The following is a 17,308-nucleotide window of genomic DNA, read 5'->3' as shown; positions in this document are numbered from 1 at the left end:
CTACTTGATTCACAGTAACCTTTAATTTCCCATCTCGTGGCATTGCACAATTTCAGGATGAAGATTTAGTCATCGCCTTCCCTGCTGTCTTCAGAAAACATATCTGCCTGTCGGGTTTTAAAGTTTCTTCTGAAGTCTTCATCAAAGTGCTCCAGATCTTCTTCACGGAGCAACCCCTAAAAATGAATACACTCGTGGTCACACACTTGTCTCATCTTTGGAAAAAAAGATATAAAATGATTTAGGACTAATTCACTGCCTCATACCTTTGGAAAGTATCCAAGGAGTCTGGTGGCGTGACGTTTAAGAAGTCGCTGCCTCTCTTCTTCTACTATCCGTCTACGCAGCGCCTCCCTCTCCTGCTCCATTGCTCTTTCTTTAGCCTCCAGTTCCTTAAAGCGCACGAGAGAAACATTATTGTCAAAGCACTTCATTCAAAACCGACATCACAATCAAAGGTGAAACATTACAGCTGACTAATTTACTATAAATAATGTGTTTCACTTATGTTTCTCAAATGAATCTTTTACTTTATGAAGTACATTTTTTGTATTCAGTTAAGTTTTCTGATGATGCTGGGACACTTTGGTCAACAGATATTTGTCCTTCAGACTTGCAAACAACACATATGGCTGCTGCTACCTGTTTCTTTACACAGAAAGATTTGTAATAGCAGATTTGCAATAGCAGTACAAATCATGACAGTAAAAGTCCTCCAGCATCCCCTTATTCTTTTGTAAGTATGCACATAGAGAGTGTTTTGTACCATGTCAGCCTGAATCTGCCGTCTCCTGTCCTCTATCAGTTTCTCCACCTCGCGTTTGTGTTCAAGTTGCTTCATTCGTCGTTTCTGAGCGTTCATCTGCTCTATGCGATCATCCTCAGCAAACTTAGCCATCATTATTTTCCTGAAGGCCTCCTCTTCCTCTTTCTCTGCCTGCCTCCGCATCTCTTTGAAGGCCATTTGCTCCTGGTAGGTCTGCTGCATCATCAGCCTCTGTCGGATTTTCTTCTCCATCTCTTCCTGTTTGATTAAAGTTTAAAAATATATTAAGATAGTTCAAGAGCACTTGAATATTAAAGCCCCTGATAATACAGGACTGATTTCAGAAATGTCATCTTTATTGTGAAGTTTCAAGAAGTAAAGTAAAGCAGTGATACTTACGATTTCTTTCAGCCTATAAGCCTCTTCTTGTTCTTCTAAACTAAGTTCCTCACGCACTCGCTCCATATCTTCACGCTGCTTCTTCTCCTCCTCTATCTTCTCAGACAGCTGCAGAGAGGAGTCATGTTAAGAACCAAGTATAATTTATATTTTTATTTAAAAATGAAGCTCTCTTCACCATCTTTTGCAGATGCTCCTTTGCTTCTTCTCTCTCTCTGATCTTTGCCATTCTGGTCTCCTCCATGTGCTGCTGATGGCTGGCAAACTCCATGATGCGTCTGTTCTCGGCCTCCATCTTTTCTTGCTCCATGTGTCTCCACTCAGCCTGCTGTCTCTTGAATTCTTCGATGTGCTGCTGGGTGGCTCTGACCTTCTCCAGTTTCAGCTGCCTCACCCTTTAGGGAAACATTAGTTTTCATTTAAAGTCATGGTAGCATGAAATGGAACTACATAATTTCAGCACTGAGAATAAGTAATGACTCACATCTGATCCTCCTCATAAATCTTCCGGATAATCTCATCCACCATGAGCTTCTCTTTGAGGAACTCCTCGTACGCCTCTTGTCTGTTGCGCTCCCTCTCCATCAGCTGCTTCTCCAGCTCTCTCTGATACTGCACCACCTCCTCCTGGCGTCTCTGCTCCAGCATCTGCTTTTCTGCGACTGTTTGCTCATGTTCACGCTTCATCCTGCGTGTAAAGTCTGCCTCCTCACGCTGATATCAGAAAGGACATGCAATGTATACCTTATAGTCTGTAGGTTTTAGATAGCAAATATAATTTGTACCAACAATTTCTGCTTGAAATTGAAGTCTTGTAAAGTTAAAATGTCATTATAAGGAGGAATAAGAACCTTTTTTTTGTTTTACTCCTAAATTGATGTAAGTGTAAATTGAAATACTTTGATTAATATGCTTTTGATATTATATTCGGATGTTCTGAAGAAAAGAATCCATCTCTTATGTCTTATGATTCAGATTTGTTGTTTTGATGCTAAATGATTAAAATCAACAAGGTCAGTTCTCACCATTGTCTCAAACCTCATAGCTTCCTGCTCAGCGATCTGTGCAGCTCTTTCCTTATTCAGATATGCAGATTTCAGCTTTGACTCCAACTCCCGAAGCTCCTGGCTGAAAGTGTTTAAATGGACTTTTAACAGAAGTGATGAAGAAGAGACCACAGCAGAGTAAGAAACCGCTAAAGCGCATACACTGGCCTAGAATCAACACTGAGCCATGATATGTGAGCATACCTGTTGTCTTTAATGTGCTGCCTCATCTTCTCTTCTCTTTGTGTCTCAAAGCTGATGCGGGCCAGCTCTTTGGCTATTCTCTCCTCTTGTTCAAGTTGCTTTTCTCTGTTCATTCTCTCCTCCTCTGCCTGCAAGAAGATCCAATTAACTACATTTGAGCTTTAAATGACTTTTAAAGTTCAATAGGTTTAGGATATGTGCTAAATAAAACAGCTTTCTTGCAATTACTATGTTCCCCACAAAATTCGATGTTGCTTTAAAATGAAAACTTTTTGAGCATCTTCAACTGATTCAGACATCTGAGTTGTCAAAAATGTTCTGGAAATTAGCTTTAAAAATGTGTTAAAGCAAGTATATTCAACAATCAAATTGCTCTTGTAAAACAATTGTATAACCTGATCTCAGACTCAAACTATTTAGATTACAAAAGTCAACTACTTTATTTGTATCAAAATGTTATAGTAATATTGTACATTGTATTTTTTATTGCTGAACAAAACATATGAGAGAGTAGCAGCTTTTTTATTGTGGAACATAACAGAAGAAAAACATACCTTGAGCAAATCGGTCTCCATCTGCCTTTTCTTGAGTCCCTCCTGTACCTGCCGCAGGTATCTCTTTCGCTCAAAGCTCTCCTGGTCCCGCAGACCGGCCTGCAGCTGCCTCTCCCTGTCCACACGCCGGGCCTCCTCCACCCTGTGCTGCTCCTGACTCTGGCGCTGAGACATTAACCTCTGCTGCTGACTGTACATCCAGTTTCGACTCTGGCCCAAAGAGAAAGAAAACAGTCAACGAAGAACAAACAGGTGTACAGTAACAAGTGCTATCATCGCAGTGTGGTAACTTAGCTGCTCTGTATGTAGCATTCAAGCTAACGTTTACTCTTAACTTCAGTTGGGTACCAAGCATTTACCATGTTTGCGGTGCCTGGCGTCGATTCCCGCCTTATTTACTAAATCACTCTTAACTCTGTAATTGGTTAACAACTTTATATTAATAAACTTTAAATTATTTTTGATTCAGAGTAAAGACGAGCAATAAATTAGGCGTTGTTAACTTGAGGTGTCGGTAGGTCCCCTCGGCTGTTTGGCGTTTCGTTGTCGTGGGAACGCCGCGTCTCCCTAAATGCGGCCAATCAAAATGAGCGTTGATAGTGACGTCAGGTCCGGGAAAATCAAAGCAACATTCAAGCAGTCTGCTGAAGTTACAATTAACATTTACAACAAACGGATAGTTAAACAATTAGGCCTACTGTTTTTGAAGAGTTGTTTGGAACAACAGTAGATTGTATATTTCGTTTTTGATTTTTCTTTAACCACTAATCTAAGAAATAGCACTAATAGTACTGTGAATCTGGATTATATGTCCTGGTGTTCCTGGGCCGCTCAATTAAGTTGGAACAATTCTTCACATCATTTGGATTTCTCATTCACAAGCAGAAATATTCAGATTTGCTTATCTTCAAGGCTTGATTAAAATAAACGTGCTCTTAAATCACTGAAGCCTACAAACAACAAAAAGTTGCATGGTGTTATAACTGTATTTAAAATTCAAAATACCTTGGCACTCACCCAGAGTACAATAACAGGTTTAAATGACAGATTAGGCACTTACATAATACCTAAACATAAAGGCTCTCTTGAGTTCATTATTGAACTACAGGAGCTGCTTTAGAGAGCAAGATTTAGTAAAACAAAACCCAAAGTCTCAAACCCCTTGTAGTAAAGATTTATTTACATGACAATCAGGAAAACACTTATACAAACCAAGTAGTCTATAGATCTCTGAGGAAAATGTGTCCTAAGGGGAACACAACATTTTTTGAGGAATGTATTAAAACAGACTCAGAGTGGTTACATTTACAGTGCCGTGATAGACATATATGCATTTACAGATGCCGTATGTACAAGTTAAATCCCTTTTAAAAACATGTTAACAATGACATGATGGATATTAGGTCTCATAAAGTAAACTAATTATACTGTATAAAATATTGTCACAGCTACGGGGAACCCTTGATGCAAAATAAAAGACAACTCGATCAACCAGCAGGGACATGAAAACTAGTTGACAGGTATCATCAGGTTGGACTGTAGTGTAGATTTCTTCCACCAGAGCTTACATGTACAAATGTCCTTAACTCAATTAGAGGTAAGACGATTAATTCTACATGTTTCAGTGGTATACACAGATCATTTTACTTCTCAAATAATGGTCTTTTTGCACCCAACCCCTCCTACCATGCTTTATTTTTCTGTTATATTTAAGACAAACTTTTTTTTCTCAGGGAATACAATTTCACACTAGTATTTTCTACACATGTACTTATATATTCAATAATGGTTTAAGCATCTTTGAGATAAATTTTACTCTGGGATGTTCAAAAACAGCTGGTAACAATTCACTTTACCTGTACCATGTAACATTTTTCTGCCATAATCCAGGACTTTTCTGTAAACAGTGAATTTGGTTCAGTTATTTTGCAGGTTTGTTTTTTTTTTCAACCTCAACATTCAATGTGATATGTGCAGCTTAGAGAAAACAGGTTAAACAATGTCAGCAAACCACAAAATCAAGAAAGATAAAAATCGCCGTTTGTTACTTGGAAACTTCTTGAAGCAAATTCTCTTCAAGCTATCAGAGCGACACAGCCTTCAACTGGATATGGGACTCAAAATTTTAATTGAATCAATAATTGACCAGAGACAAAATGAGCATGTATATTCTATGCCACTAAATGTGGAGTTCAGCTATCCTGTCATTGAAAAGGGTTTTCATCTTTCTCAGTAAAGGAAATCAAAAACCATGTTTGTTTTGATGAAGATCAGGGCAGAACAAAAAAGTGTGTTCTTTTAAGAAACACAAATAAGCTACAATCATATAAGTCAAATCAAAAACCAACACAGATTTGTTTTGTTTGACTATGACTGCAAATGCTTTAGCTCTAGTTCAGAGGGTGTTTATTTATTCATTCAAGTACAAAGATACTCTACATCTATTTAGGCATGGATGTTAAAGTAAAGGAAATCTTTGATAAGATATTTTTTGTTTAAATTGGTTTTACAAACATGACTATTGAGGGGATTAATAGCGGCCAAAGTAGTATTAACATTTGTTTGAGAAAGTTTAAGCAAAAATGTTGAGGGCTGATGAAGCGGCTGTTTCTTAGTTCATAGCTGCAGTCTTTTCAGGTGTCATGTGCACTTTTGTTCATGAACAGGTTCATTCTGATTTAGTTTGTTGTTCCTCTGTCTCATGTTCAGAGACTGTAAGCTCCTCTCCAACCTCTAGACTCTCTGATTTACCCGCCGACTCCTCACAGAGAGCTGAATCGCCCTCACAGGAAGACGAAACATCGGGCAGCAATGGCTGCTCCTGCAGTTGTCCTTCAGAGGAACCTTCAATCACACTTTTTTCTGTGGGACCTGTTTCCTGATCACTCGCTGGTAGCATCAGCTGTGAATCTGGCTTGTCGGCAGTGGCAGGAGTAACACTTACAGTTGCATCATTTTCAACTAGTTTGGAGTCCATTTCCTTTGGTTTTTGAGCCGCTGCTGACGTCAAGAGGAACAAGACTTTTGCTGGCTGTCCCAAGATGAAATGCCTGCAGGACAGGAAGAGGACATCAGTGTAAAAGCATCCTTTAGGTTTACATCAGCTGTTACCAACACGCTCTTATCAATTTGCTACAGAACAATATTACACATTAACAATGACATTTGTCTTTGCAATTTAGCCAAGAAGGAGAGATAGCATGAAAGCCTATGTGTTTAGGTCAAAGTCTGGCTCATGTGTTGTGACCGTCCATCACAGTCATGCTATCGCTTTATACTGTTTAAAATAATGAGGCTGTATAAAATCAGGCTCTCCATCTACATAGACAAGAAACTACAAGTTCCAATGGGTTACTGCAAAGATAGGGGGCGCCATAATGGAACAGAATAAAGGAGAAGACAGGAGATCAATTTAACAGCAGGTTTCTTATGCTGTCACAGAACAAAAACATGCAATTTTATTCCAGTTGGAAGAATTAAATGTCCTTTTGTTATCTACATGTTGTAGATTAAAGATAGATAGGTGACAAGATGTTATGTGGGTAGAAGTTTCTACTCACACTCGATCTTTGGCTTTCATATCTGTTGGGTTAAAAACAAGAGACAACCTCAAGAAACTTGTCACACTAGGTACAAGCCATGACTGAGGTGATAACAGAAAAACGACATACCTTTCTCCTGAATCACTTTGCATATGTGATTTGGTCTATCAGCTAAATGTTTGGTCATCAGGTCACCGCCTGATGCGTCAACCAGGAGGTCGCAGTTGAGACAGACCAGGGTAAATCTGGGGGGTAAAGAAAAACTTCATAAATCATGATGTCAAAAAGAAAACACTAGATTATATGTTCAACATATAATTTATGAAGTGACTTACTTTAATGCAGAATATTTCTTGTGATCCATTTTGGAAAATCTGTTTTTGGTTATGGTGCTATGAAACCTAACAAAGGCCAAAGAAAGATTGGTCACAAGATTTGTCAAATAAACACACCGAGCATAAAAACAAGTGCCACAAATGCTCATTAAATACTCACCTGATCATATGATTCCCAATGGAGACTTTGCAACTTGTCTTATATTTGCATGCACCACAATTTGAAACCATCGGGAAATGAGAGAAGAAGTCATCGACCTGTGAGTTGCACTCAATGCACGTGTAACGTTTTCCCTTATCTCTGAAAAACACAAAGTTCAACCATTCAGGTAAGAACAGCTGGAAGTCTAAACATCAACAAACAATCTTTATAGGTCAAGTTGAAGCTTTGTATTATGCCACATAGTCTGTGACTGATCTGCTTAAAACAAATGCTGATGTGGGCTCATGTGATTAATGCAGCGTATTGGTTTTGATGACTGAGACCAATTAACCAAATATCACACTCATTAGTTCTTTAAGTAAATAATTCCCTCTCTATCTGCCTACCAACATTATTTTTAGCCAGCCTAATGAACAGTGTCTAGAAAATTAATTGAAAACACAATTAGCTACTTTGTGTATTGCTAGGCTTTAATAACGTCTATTAATTTGCTCCACTCCTGTCATGAATACCCAGGAGGAGGGGGTCTATATTAGTGGTGGTGGTGGTGGTGGGGGTCTAAATGATTCAGGGGGGAAAAAACTGAACATCGTGGGAATTCTAGATTATATTTTGGTGGCCCAGTTGTTTGATCAAAGAGACACTTCTCTCCATTTGGATCAAATTTAACAGCCCGAATATTTTCATTTACAAACAGTCTGAACATTTAAGCCATTACAACAGTTTAGAACATTAAATACCTATCCATCAAAATCATCTTAATATTTCAACTGTGTCTTTTAACGATGACTCCACTGATCTATCATTGCCCCCCGTTTGGACTAATGTTGAAAATTAAAAAAATTAAGTGTTCCGAACAGTTGCAGCAACACCAGAGACACTGTCTGGAACGTACAGCCCGGCTCCCATCGGCGCCATCTGACGACGATTTAGCTTCTTATTAATCTCTATAAACAGACATCTGCATGTAAGTTCAGCTAACAATCTGTTCTAGATCTAAAATTTAACTTGAGATGAATTCCCTTGACGCTGTGTCACGAAAGCCGTGCAGCGTTCAAATTTCCCGACTTCCTCAAATGCATCAGATCGATCCGACCTCCGTTCAATAAACAAGCATTTTAAAAGTTTTCTTCTCCTCTTGAGGACAGACCTGACAAAGCTTCATTTTTACTTCTTACAAATCTGCATCATGATGTTGAAAAGGTAAAGGCAAAGGTAAGACCCGTTAATAACAATTAAACACAAGAAAACGTTTTCTCTTTCTGAAACAATGCAGCGTCTTGAAGGGAAGTCAAGTTTGGTCAAAGATTTGGGTGCGTTATGATAGTAGAGGCCAGCCTCAGGCAGAAATGAGATGAGAGATCCTATTAAGATGCATTATTCTGATAAAGATTTGACCCTTTGTTAGTATTTAATTGCTACATAAATAAGTGTAATGCCTCTAACTGCTGTGTGAAAGTGCTCAGTTCACACCTGAAATTCCGGAGCACCAGATTGTGCTTTGAAGGCCGGCCATTCTGCTTCTTGCTCTGCGTTGTCTTGGCTTTTCCTGCTGCCAAGACATTTGTCTTCATCTTGGCCAAACTGACGGGAGGTTTGGTTTTCTGATTCATACTTTGTGTTTGTGGACTGACGACTAAGCGATCAGGGGAGGTCGGCAGCGAGGTCGTCTTTCCTGTGATCGAGGCTCGAATGGTCACCTGGAAGGACAACATGATGCATAGAAGCTGAATTCATACTGATATAAGAACAGTAAAAAATTTAAAAAGTGCTGGTCTTGTTAAGACAGGGTCTGACCTTTGTTCCTGGAGGGAGGCCTTCCAGAGCTTTGGGTTTTCTGAAAGTCTTGTGGACGTGAGTCCTGTGCTCCAATTTCTCCTTGTAGGTGAGGAAATTCAGTCTGCATTTTCCACAGCGATGGATCCCTTTTTTCTGAATTTTAAAAAACACATCATGAGAAGGAATGCAACTAGAGGCTAACTGCTGAGATTTTTCATTTTTATTAATAGAACAGCAATAATTTTCTTTAATAAGCTTGTTTTATATATTACACTGAGGTCCTCAGACGACAATCACATCAATCAAATCTTGTAGCTAAAAGAATTTTTTTTTAGAAAAAAAAAAAAAAAAAAAAAAAAAATTATCTGTCTCTAAATACTCCTTTTACAATCCTGAGAATTTACAGAATTACTGTTTGGACCATTAAACTTTAAGACCTTAAAAAGAGACTTTAAAGGTTTTTTTTTAAACCAAAAAAGCTCTTGAGATTTAGAGAGGCTTTACAACAGGTAAGATGAAATGCATTAAGAAACATACCTGATGTTTCATGTAGTGTTGCAGGTACACATGACTGCTTTTGAGAACTTTGAGGCAGAAGGGACAGAGCAGCTCTCTGGTGTTTTCATGGACACTTCGGAAATGTGTCTCTACATCTGAGAAGAAGGACGACCTGTAATTGCAGACCTGAAGACAAAGTAAAAAAAAAAGTATCATTCAAAGTTCTCCTTGAAACATTAAACCAAATCACATTTCAGTATCGGTGTCCGACCTGGCACACGTAGGGCATTTCCCCGGGCTTGTGGTTGTCCTTCATGTGTTCCAGGAGAACCTGCTCCGACTCAAACGCCAGCTCACATATCTTGCAATTGGCTGAAAAAGGAAAGAAAAATTAGCACTCAGCTTTAGAGTACACTGTCATGTCAGACTGAGCTGCACAGAAAATGATGTCATACTTGAGGACTCGATGGGGCTGTGGGCGCTCTCGATGTGGCACTGCAGCTGGAACGGTGTCCCGTACTGTCTGTAGCAATGCTGGCAGGTTGTGTGGCTTTCCCAGCTCTCACTGTTCTGCTTCTCCAGCTCCAGGTGGTGCTTCATGTGGTTCATGAACCTGCCAGAGAGGGGAGACAGACACACAAAGACAAAAGCTTAGGTGTCGGCTCTATTATCTCCAAATGCAGGACATTTAGCAGTAATAAAAACACAATATTGACGCATTAAAACAATTCAAATGTTAAGCTGTGGAGAAAAAATGTTCATGGCCCGTGTACATGCAGTGGTTATGGTCCAGGTCCCTGAGGTATTAAAGATAAATGAAGCACTCTCCTTGCACCTCCCTTTCTAAGCATCTATAATGTCATTATAATATCAACAATTACACAAAGATTTTTGTTTGGCTTAATGATGTAGTGCCCCGCAGCTCCACCTAGCACCTCCACAGCTTCCTGCCCCGATGAGGGACTGCCCATTTTTCAGCCTGCACGTTCTGCTGCCTCAGCTCCCCTAATAGAAATCTTCATGTGGATGACCCCTGACCTCAACTGTGAGAGCGCGGTTGTGGTACAAATGTGTTTCCCCATTAAAAGCAGCTTACAGAAGCTTTTTTTGCAATGTTCTGAAGCAGAGTTATTTAATCAAAGGAGCAGTTCTTACGCCACCTAAACTAGCCTTCATTTTTCATCTTTAGACCCATGAGGAAAACCGTCTGGTTCTGTCATCCATCTGAGGAGAAAACTGCAGTGAGGACGACCACGCTCGCTCCGTTGGTACTGGGCAGAAATCTTTTCAGCAAGTCCTTCAAGTCCCAGTCTGTATTATTTCATGTATTTAGACAGCTGACTTAATTGTTGAATAAAAAGAAGTGAAATTTAATTGTAAGCTAATAACAATTTCGTTGCAATGAAATGCAAATTAGCTGTAAGTATAATTTATTGATTTCTTGTTTTCCTGCACTGTATAATTTATAGGAGACACGGTTTCAGAGGACTTTAGCAAGCAGCATTTAGTAACAGCTAAAAATGATTTCTTCTCAAGAGGGAGGAGAGAGCGGGAGGTTTATGTTGATCAACTCACTCTATCATTCAGGGCTCACGTCAACTGTGTGGTACATTCACTAAATGAATCACCTGACAGGAACTCTTCAGTGAACCGATCTGAGACAGTCTCAGCCTTAGTCAGCCACAACGCTGTTCCTTCAGCGTAATGACTTGAGTCCCACAGTGACTGTATCTCTGCATGTTTCATGAAACCAACTGTGAGCTCAACCAACCGTTGTTTTCAGAAAATGATTCGCTTCAGTTCTTTCACCCAAAATATTTGTTTGGAGATGACGCATCATTAATAATTCCAATAGGTTTAAATAAGGGCTAACTGTCTCCTGTTATTAATTCATTATTTCAACGTTCAACAGCTATATGTTAGCAACAAACAGAACAGTTGATAGAGCTGATAAAACTCATCCAGAGAAATATAAAAACTGTTGCTGTTGATCAACTAATTAACTAACAGTTCTACTGAGACACATTCAGACTGTTTGGTCAAACTCAGATGAGGATTAAAGAGCTGCAGGTCCCGGACCACAACGAACCAGCAGACAGGTACTGGGATATACAAGTGATTGTAGTCAAACCACAATAACTGCACAGTGCCTTAGTAATATTTGATCTTTTCTACTGACATAGAATATGTACATACTGTCACTTGTTAAGATAAAATGATTATTTCTCTTATTTCACAGGACTATAAAAGGTCATAGTCCTACCTGATATTGTTCTTCAGAACCTTCAAACAGCTCTGGCACTTGAACGTGTTGACGTTCCTCTGCGTCTCCTTCTTGTGTCCGTCTCCCTCAAAGCATCCGTAATAGAAATCTGAGACGAGCATGATGCGCTTGTTTGATTTGACGTCCTGAGCTGCGCTTTGTCCTTTTATACAGGCGCTCTGAAAGAAATTAGTGTTTAAAATGAAGTGCTAGTAATAGAAAATTATTATTTACAAAAATTATTAAGTGGTATGCCTAACATATTAATAATAATAATAATTTTGAGGAGAACTACATTTCAATCCCATCTGACAAGAAGGAATAAATAAACAATTTCTAAAAAGACAGTGCTGAAAGTATCACAAACAACAAACCATTTGGTTCTCAAACATCCACCTTTTGTGTGTACACTTAAACTATATTTCATATATTTATGTTAATTTCACTCATTGAAATATTTTTACTCACTGCCAAATGAATTCTCAGGACCTCCAGATTAGGAAATTCCTCCTCACAGTTGGGACACTTTTTCTTTACGACACCATTTTCCACTGGGACAGCTGCATTTGTTGGCCCTACAGAACACAGGTTAGATGTGACGATTACCAACACACGTAGATTAGGTGTTGGCTTTACTTACAGTTATGAAAAACAAAGCAAAATCAATAAACCTCCTCCAGTAACATAAACATACCCAAATTAAGCTTAAGTCTTTTTGCAGCGTTTGCGTCTCTTTGCTGTGGTGGCAATCCTTGTTTGACTAACATTTGATCTGTAAGAAGAAAATACAATACATTAACATTTGACTTATTGCCAGCAGCATGATCTGCGTTAATGGAGAAGGAAAGTAAATCACCTCTGTTAGTGTTATTTATCTGTAGTGGAACAGTGAAGGTCTGAGGGGCTTGTGTGTTGGAGCTGGTGGTTTGCAGCTGATTAGTTTGCGCCGAGTACACAGCGGGGCTCCGGACGTTAGACAGCGTCACAATGTTGTTGCTGATTTGTTGCACCTGCGGCCTGTGGACAGCTCCAGGTATTACTGTGGCTGGTGAGACCTGCTGAAACAGCTGCTGCTGACCGGCTGAGAGACAGAAAAAAGGACATTTGGCATTACCAGATTAAAACTACAGGAGCCTTAGATAAAGATTTATTACACAAAACCACTGAGGCAGGTTTACCTGATACGATTGTAAATGAAGTCCCTGGCGGGTACTGGCTTCCAAGAGCCGCAAAAAAATCCCTGTTGTTTGCGAGATGTGGAGAAGTGACGATAAAGCCCTGAAAAAACAAAAACAAATGCACACTTAACAGTGATTGTTCGTGTTTCCCATTAAATGCAAAAACATTTATTTTATACCAACAGTACCTGGTTGTTGACAATAACAGGCTGTGGGGTCACTGTCGTCAGATTTGGTGCTGCAGTATTTACAGCATTTCCAGCCACATTCAACGGCAGCATTAAGGTTGAGGAGCCTACAGCCGGCTGAAGAGCAGGACGCTTGATTTCTTGTTTTCCTGCACTGTTAATCTGAGGAGGTGGAGGGTTGGGCTTATCGTCCTTTGGGTTATTAGCTTTAAAAACACAAAAACACAAAAGCTACTATTAGCAGAGATTATGTGCAACATGACTACAACCCCACTCTCTCTTCCCCATGTTTCCTGTCAATCTTTAGCTGTCCTATCAATAAAGGCAAAAGGCCAAAAAAATGATCTTTTAAAAATTATAAGACAAGAAATTTGAGCTCAAAGTTAAAACTCTTTAAGCTATGTTTAAACAGAATAATGGTGATGATGAGAATTTTTAGAACAACAAAATTAGTTGTTTAAAGGGTTAAAATAATGACTTACAGAGCACTCCAACAAAGATGGGTTCATCGTCATCATCTTCTATCAAGTGGACATCAGGAGCTGGTTTCTGCCACGGCTCCAGCTCCTCCTCCACACACTCCATAAAAAGTTCAGACATAGTTGACCTGCAGAAAAACAACAACATTAAACCATCTTCCTCAGCATCGTCAGCTGCAACTGTGTAGGCCTAAGCTCAACAAGTGAAAGGAGATATGCTTGGTGGCTCATCTGGTGCAGCACAGACCATTTAAGGTTGAGTCCTTATCACAGAAGTCAAGGATCAATCCTAACCACAATCTCTAAAGTCTTTTCACCGAAGACAAATTGTCCTTTGACATTAGGAAAAGCACTGGTGTAATAATAAAATTGCCTATATTATATGTAGCTGGTTTCAGGGTCCTTGCACAGTATGCTCACTCACTTTCACAGAAGCACTGTACATCCTGGATTGACAGTTTTGCTGAATACATGAGCCACTGATACAATAGCTATATTTAAATTCACACAGAAACCAGGATACAGAGGAAATCACATTAAGGTGTGAAATCTGAGGATGCATTTTTATGCACTGTCTGCAATAACATGGTAATGCAAAACCTGCATTTCACAAGCCATCAATCTGATTTCTCCACCACCTATTTCCATATTTCGAACCAATGCTGAAATATTGTAACTGCTGAAATGATATATGCAGCCTGACAACTTTTTTCCCTGGTTGGACATTTTAAAAAGTGAAGCGTCGTGCAAAATTGAATGTGGTTTTTTCTCTAAAGCCCTGCAGTTACCATTGGCAGAGTAGTTTGCACATCTGTGGAAAGCAGTCTTCATAGTCATGTTCAATATGAATATTTTACTTAAACATTGTCAGTGGTTAAAGCTGCATTTTGCCTTCGGAGCGGTAGATGCTTCCTTTGAGTTCTGCAAACACTGGGCATTTAAGGAATAGTTTAACTACACTTATTTGCTTTAAAATGCAATGTTTATTCACCTATAGCATAGATCTGTTTTTGACCAACCTCATAGAAAACAGTTTTCTAAGCATTCACAAGCAGAGAACTGGGGGACTGCACTTTCTTGCTAAAAACAGCTGCTGATAATGGTGGAATTTGTGAATGGTAGTCAGTGAAGCCAAGAAGGGCTGCACAGTTTGATGATAAGAACTGTTTCCTTTTGCAACTGGCACGTCTTTAATAGCCAACCAGATCACATGTCACTATTATAGCATAGTAAGCTAATGATTTTTAAAGAAACTTAATGTGACACAGCAACAGTAATGGTGGATATTCTGACTAAATCAGCAATAACCGGGACAAGAAAACTTTTAAAACTTTGTTCTCTTTTTCAGAAATTGATGATGCAGCTGTCATAGCTGTGCCTAAATAAAGGTATCAATATGTTTCAAAATAATTTTAATAATGAGGAATAAGTGTCAGTATTACCACTGTGGTGGCCTCTGCACTTTTCTATGCAGTGGTCTGCTGGGGAGGAGGGAGCACAGTGAGGGACTGGAAGAGACTCAGCAAAGTGGTCAGGAGGGCCAGTTCTGTCCTGGACTGTTCTCTGGACTCCATAGAGGAGGTGGGTAAGAGGAGGATGCCATCAAAACTGGCATCCATCATGGACAACCGCTCTCACCTCCTGCATGAGGCTGTGGGGGCTTTAAGCAGCTCCTTTAGCAGCAGACTGAGACACCCACCCTGCAAGAAGGAGCGCTAACACAGGTCATTCCTCCCATCTGCAGTCAGACTTTATAACACCAGCATCACAACAACTATGTACACACACACACACACACACACATTATATATATATGTGTGTGTGTGTGTGTGTGTGTGTGTGTGTGTGTGTGTATGTATAAGTATGTGTATGTGTGTATATATTTATATTTTTTCAGTGCAATTTTTTTTACATATATAATACAAGGTTTTAAATAATGTATATACATATATATTTTGTTTGTTTCTTTTTGTACTTCTTTATTTCTTATTATCATTGTTTGTGTTCATAACTGTTTTTTCAGCTGTTGTAACAACTAAATTTCCCCCAATGGGTGATCCATAAACATCATCTTATCTTAACTTACTGATGTGTGATCATGTTTGATAGGAATCAAACTTGCAATTTTCTGTGGATAAAATACGAGTTAGTGAGATAATTTTAGAATGTAAAGATGCTGTTTTACTTAGTTTTTCCCCCATTTATTCTCTTTTTGTAACGTTGCTTCTTTATTTGACAGGGAACAACGGGCAGTCATTTGCTGTCCCAGACTTAGCTTGATAGCTAAACTTCAGTTTCAAGCTAGCAAACATTGTTTTCAAATAAACATTGAAATCGTACACTTATTATAAAATTAATGAACAGAATAAAAACATAACTATACGCCTCCTTGAAAGATACTAAATCAACTATAACTACCGGTACATCATAACATTAGCAACTATTATGTAAGCGTAGCTTGCTCTCATCTACTAGCGTTGATGTTAGCAGCATCTTGGTCCTTTTCAACTGCAGGTAGCTCAGGCTAACTAGCTAACGTTTATGATTTCTAATGCTCATACTCTAAAACTGCTGCTGTCTGCGACGGGATTACAGCATTAAGTGAAAACTCGTAATTTTAGGTCATCAATACATTTGATCTCCAATTCATTGAATCTGTATCTTGCAATAGTTATTGTTAATCGATGAGCGCCCCACAGCATTAGCTAGGCTTCGTTAGCACATTATCAGGGAGGTGAATGGTGGGACAAAGACTGCACTCACTCAAGAGTTTAGTGTTCAGGTTGTGCATTTTTGCCTACCTCTTTCAAACCCAGCCTGTGGGCTTCAAGGCAGAATCGTGTCTCGATATCAACTTTAGGACAGTCCTTCACCCGAAAACGAGAGGGTTCAGACAGAGCCAGTCTACTTCTCATAGGAGGGGGGAACTGTATTGCTGGTCCGAGGTGGTGCAAATACTGGGAATGTCTGGGCCAATCAGACTGCCGGACGCTTCTCTGTTCGTCACTTCCTTTCTGTGTATATTGTACTTCCTGGTATCTCCCGCGACTTTATAAACAAAATTAAATTGAATGTTCCCCTTTGAAGAAGTGCTATGCTGTAAGTGACAGTCTGTGGGCCTGTAACACCGTGACCACACAAACACCTTTCAGGAGGGATAGTATAATACGATTTTAGTTATGAAGTTCCTTTTTCTAGACAACTTTCTTTGATCATCTTCTTCCTAACGGCACATCTGTTTGTTTTACAAGGTAGATAACTTGTCAGAGCTGGCGATCTGGACCAAGGTTTATCTAATATTAGCAACACATTACTAGCTAACTGATGATGCAGTTGCACCGTTGCGTTTCCACGGTAACGTAACAAGTTAGAAAGCGACAATATATAGAGCGATTAAACACATTACCATTTGCTCCGTTCGCTTGAATGCGACCCTGTACAATTTTCTCTTTTTCTTCTTCTGAAGCGCTTTCCGGTTCGAACATGTATGGCTGAAATAATCCTAAATTACCACTTGCCATAATGTAGCGTCCTGAAGCTAACGTAGCTAAAGAGTTTCTTCTTCTTGTGGTTTTGGTTTAATGGGGGATTGCAACCAGTACTTCTCAGGTGCATACCGCCACCCACTGTACCGGTGTATGTAGCATGGAAGTTGTCTGATAATTACTTTACATCGGATAAATTAATAATAATAATGATACAAAAAACACTTTATAACCTATGAGCAAAAGAGTTTGATGGGCAGACGAAGGTGAGTTACAGGTACGCAACGGATTGGGCGGTTTGAAATGTGCATAGTGGGCGGGCCTAAGCATATTCAGGAATTTTTAATGAGGCAGGAGCATACAGTCATTGGGCAGGAGGAGATGTCTTGGTAGGAGTTTTTTTTAATTCAACGTACTTTGAAGAAAAAA

The 17,308-nt window shown here is 39.3% G+C and overlaps 2 protein-coding genes across 3 annotated transcripts; both read right to left on the bottom strand.

The window, feature by feature from the left end:
- Positions 1-65: 65 nt before the first annotated feature.
- mns1 (meiosis-specific nuclear structural 1) lies at positions 66-4,834 on the bottom strand. The gene is made up of 10 exons (XM_069659869.1): positions 4,826-4,834; positions 2,970-3,179; positions 2,416-2,543; positions 2,191-2,293; positions 1,650-1,879; positions 1,344-1,560; positions 1,166-1,273; positions 767-1,024; positions 267-392; positions 66-176 (listed from the first exon to the last, which is right to left on the bottom strand). The coding sequence occupies exons 1-10, from the start codon at positions 4,832-4,834 to the stop codon at positions 66-68; spliced, it is 1,500 nt and encodes a 499-aa protein (XP_069515970.1).
- Positions 4,136-16,267, bottom strand: znf280d (zinc finger protein 280D). 2 transcript variants are annotated; one of them, XM_069657775.1, is made up of 18 exons: positions 16,196-16,267; positions 13,398-13,522; positions 12,916-13,121; positions 12,728-12,827; positions 12,406-12,630; positions 12,244-12,321; positions 12,018-12,124; positions 11,550-11,728; positions 9,742-9,899; positions 9,558-9,658; positions 9,326-9,472; positions 8,807-8,941; positions 8,483-8,709; positions 7,007-7,147; positions 6,847-6,912; positions 6,641-6,756; positions 6,530-6,551; positions 4,136-6,019 (listed from the first exon to the last, which is right to left on the bottom strand). In XM_069657775.1, the coding sequence occupies exons 2-18, from the start codon at positions 13,513-13,515 to the stop codon at positions 5,638-5,640; spliced, it is 2,508 nt and encodes an 835-aa protein (XP_069513876.1). In that variant the 5' UTR covers positions 13,516-13,522; positions 16,196-16,267; the 3' UTR covers positions 4,136-5,637. The 2 variants fall into 2 exon arrangements, with proteins under 2 accessions (XP_069513876.1, XP_069513867.1); XM_069657766.1 differs by lacking the exon at positions 16,196-16,267 and adding an exon at positions 14,837-14,895.
- Between the last annotated feature and the right edge of the window lie 1,041 nt (positions 16,268-17,308).

This window comes from Semicossyphus pulcher, unplaced genomic scaffold, assembly GCF_022749685.1.
Source record: "Semicossyphus pulcher isolate SPU_LCO1_2020_fin unplaced genomic scaffold, fSemPul1.0.p SCAF_1, whole genome shotgun sequence".
NCBI lineage: Eukaryota > Metazoa > Chordata > Actinopteri > Labriformes > Labridae > Semicossyphus > Semicossyphus pulcher.
The sequence above is the reverse complement of the archived record's forward strand: the minus strand, read 5'-3'. Positions and strand labels throughout refer to the sequence as shown.

Excerpts from the sequence above, each read along its gene's own strand:
- mns1 (XM_069659869.1), bottom strand. Across the intron at positions 1,561-1,649 it reads ATTTATGAGGAGGATCAGAT|GGTGAGGCAGCTGAAACTGG; the intron begins GTGAGTCATTAC and ends GTTTCCCTAAAG. Across the intron at positions 1,274-1,343 it reads AGGAGCATCTGCAAAAGATG|CTGTCTGAGAAGATAGAGGA; the intron begins GTGAAGAGAGCT and ends TCCTCTCTGCAG.
- znf280d (XM_069657775.1), bottom strand. The coding sequence starts at position 13,515 with ATGTCTGAACTTTTTATGGAGTGTGTGGAGGAGGAGCTGGAGCCGTGG. Across the intron at positions 6,757-6,846 it reads AAGAAATATTCTGCATTAAA|ATTTACCCTGGTCTGTCTCA; the intron begins GTAAGTCACTTC and ends TTTACCCCCCAG. Across the intron at positions 6,552-6,640 it reads CAAAGTGATTCAGGAGAAAG|ATATGAAAGCCAAAGATCGA; the intron begins GTATGTCGTTTT and ends TTAACCCAACAG.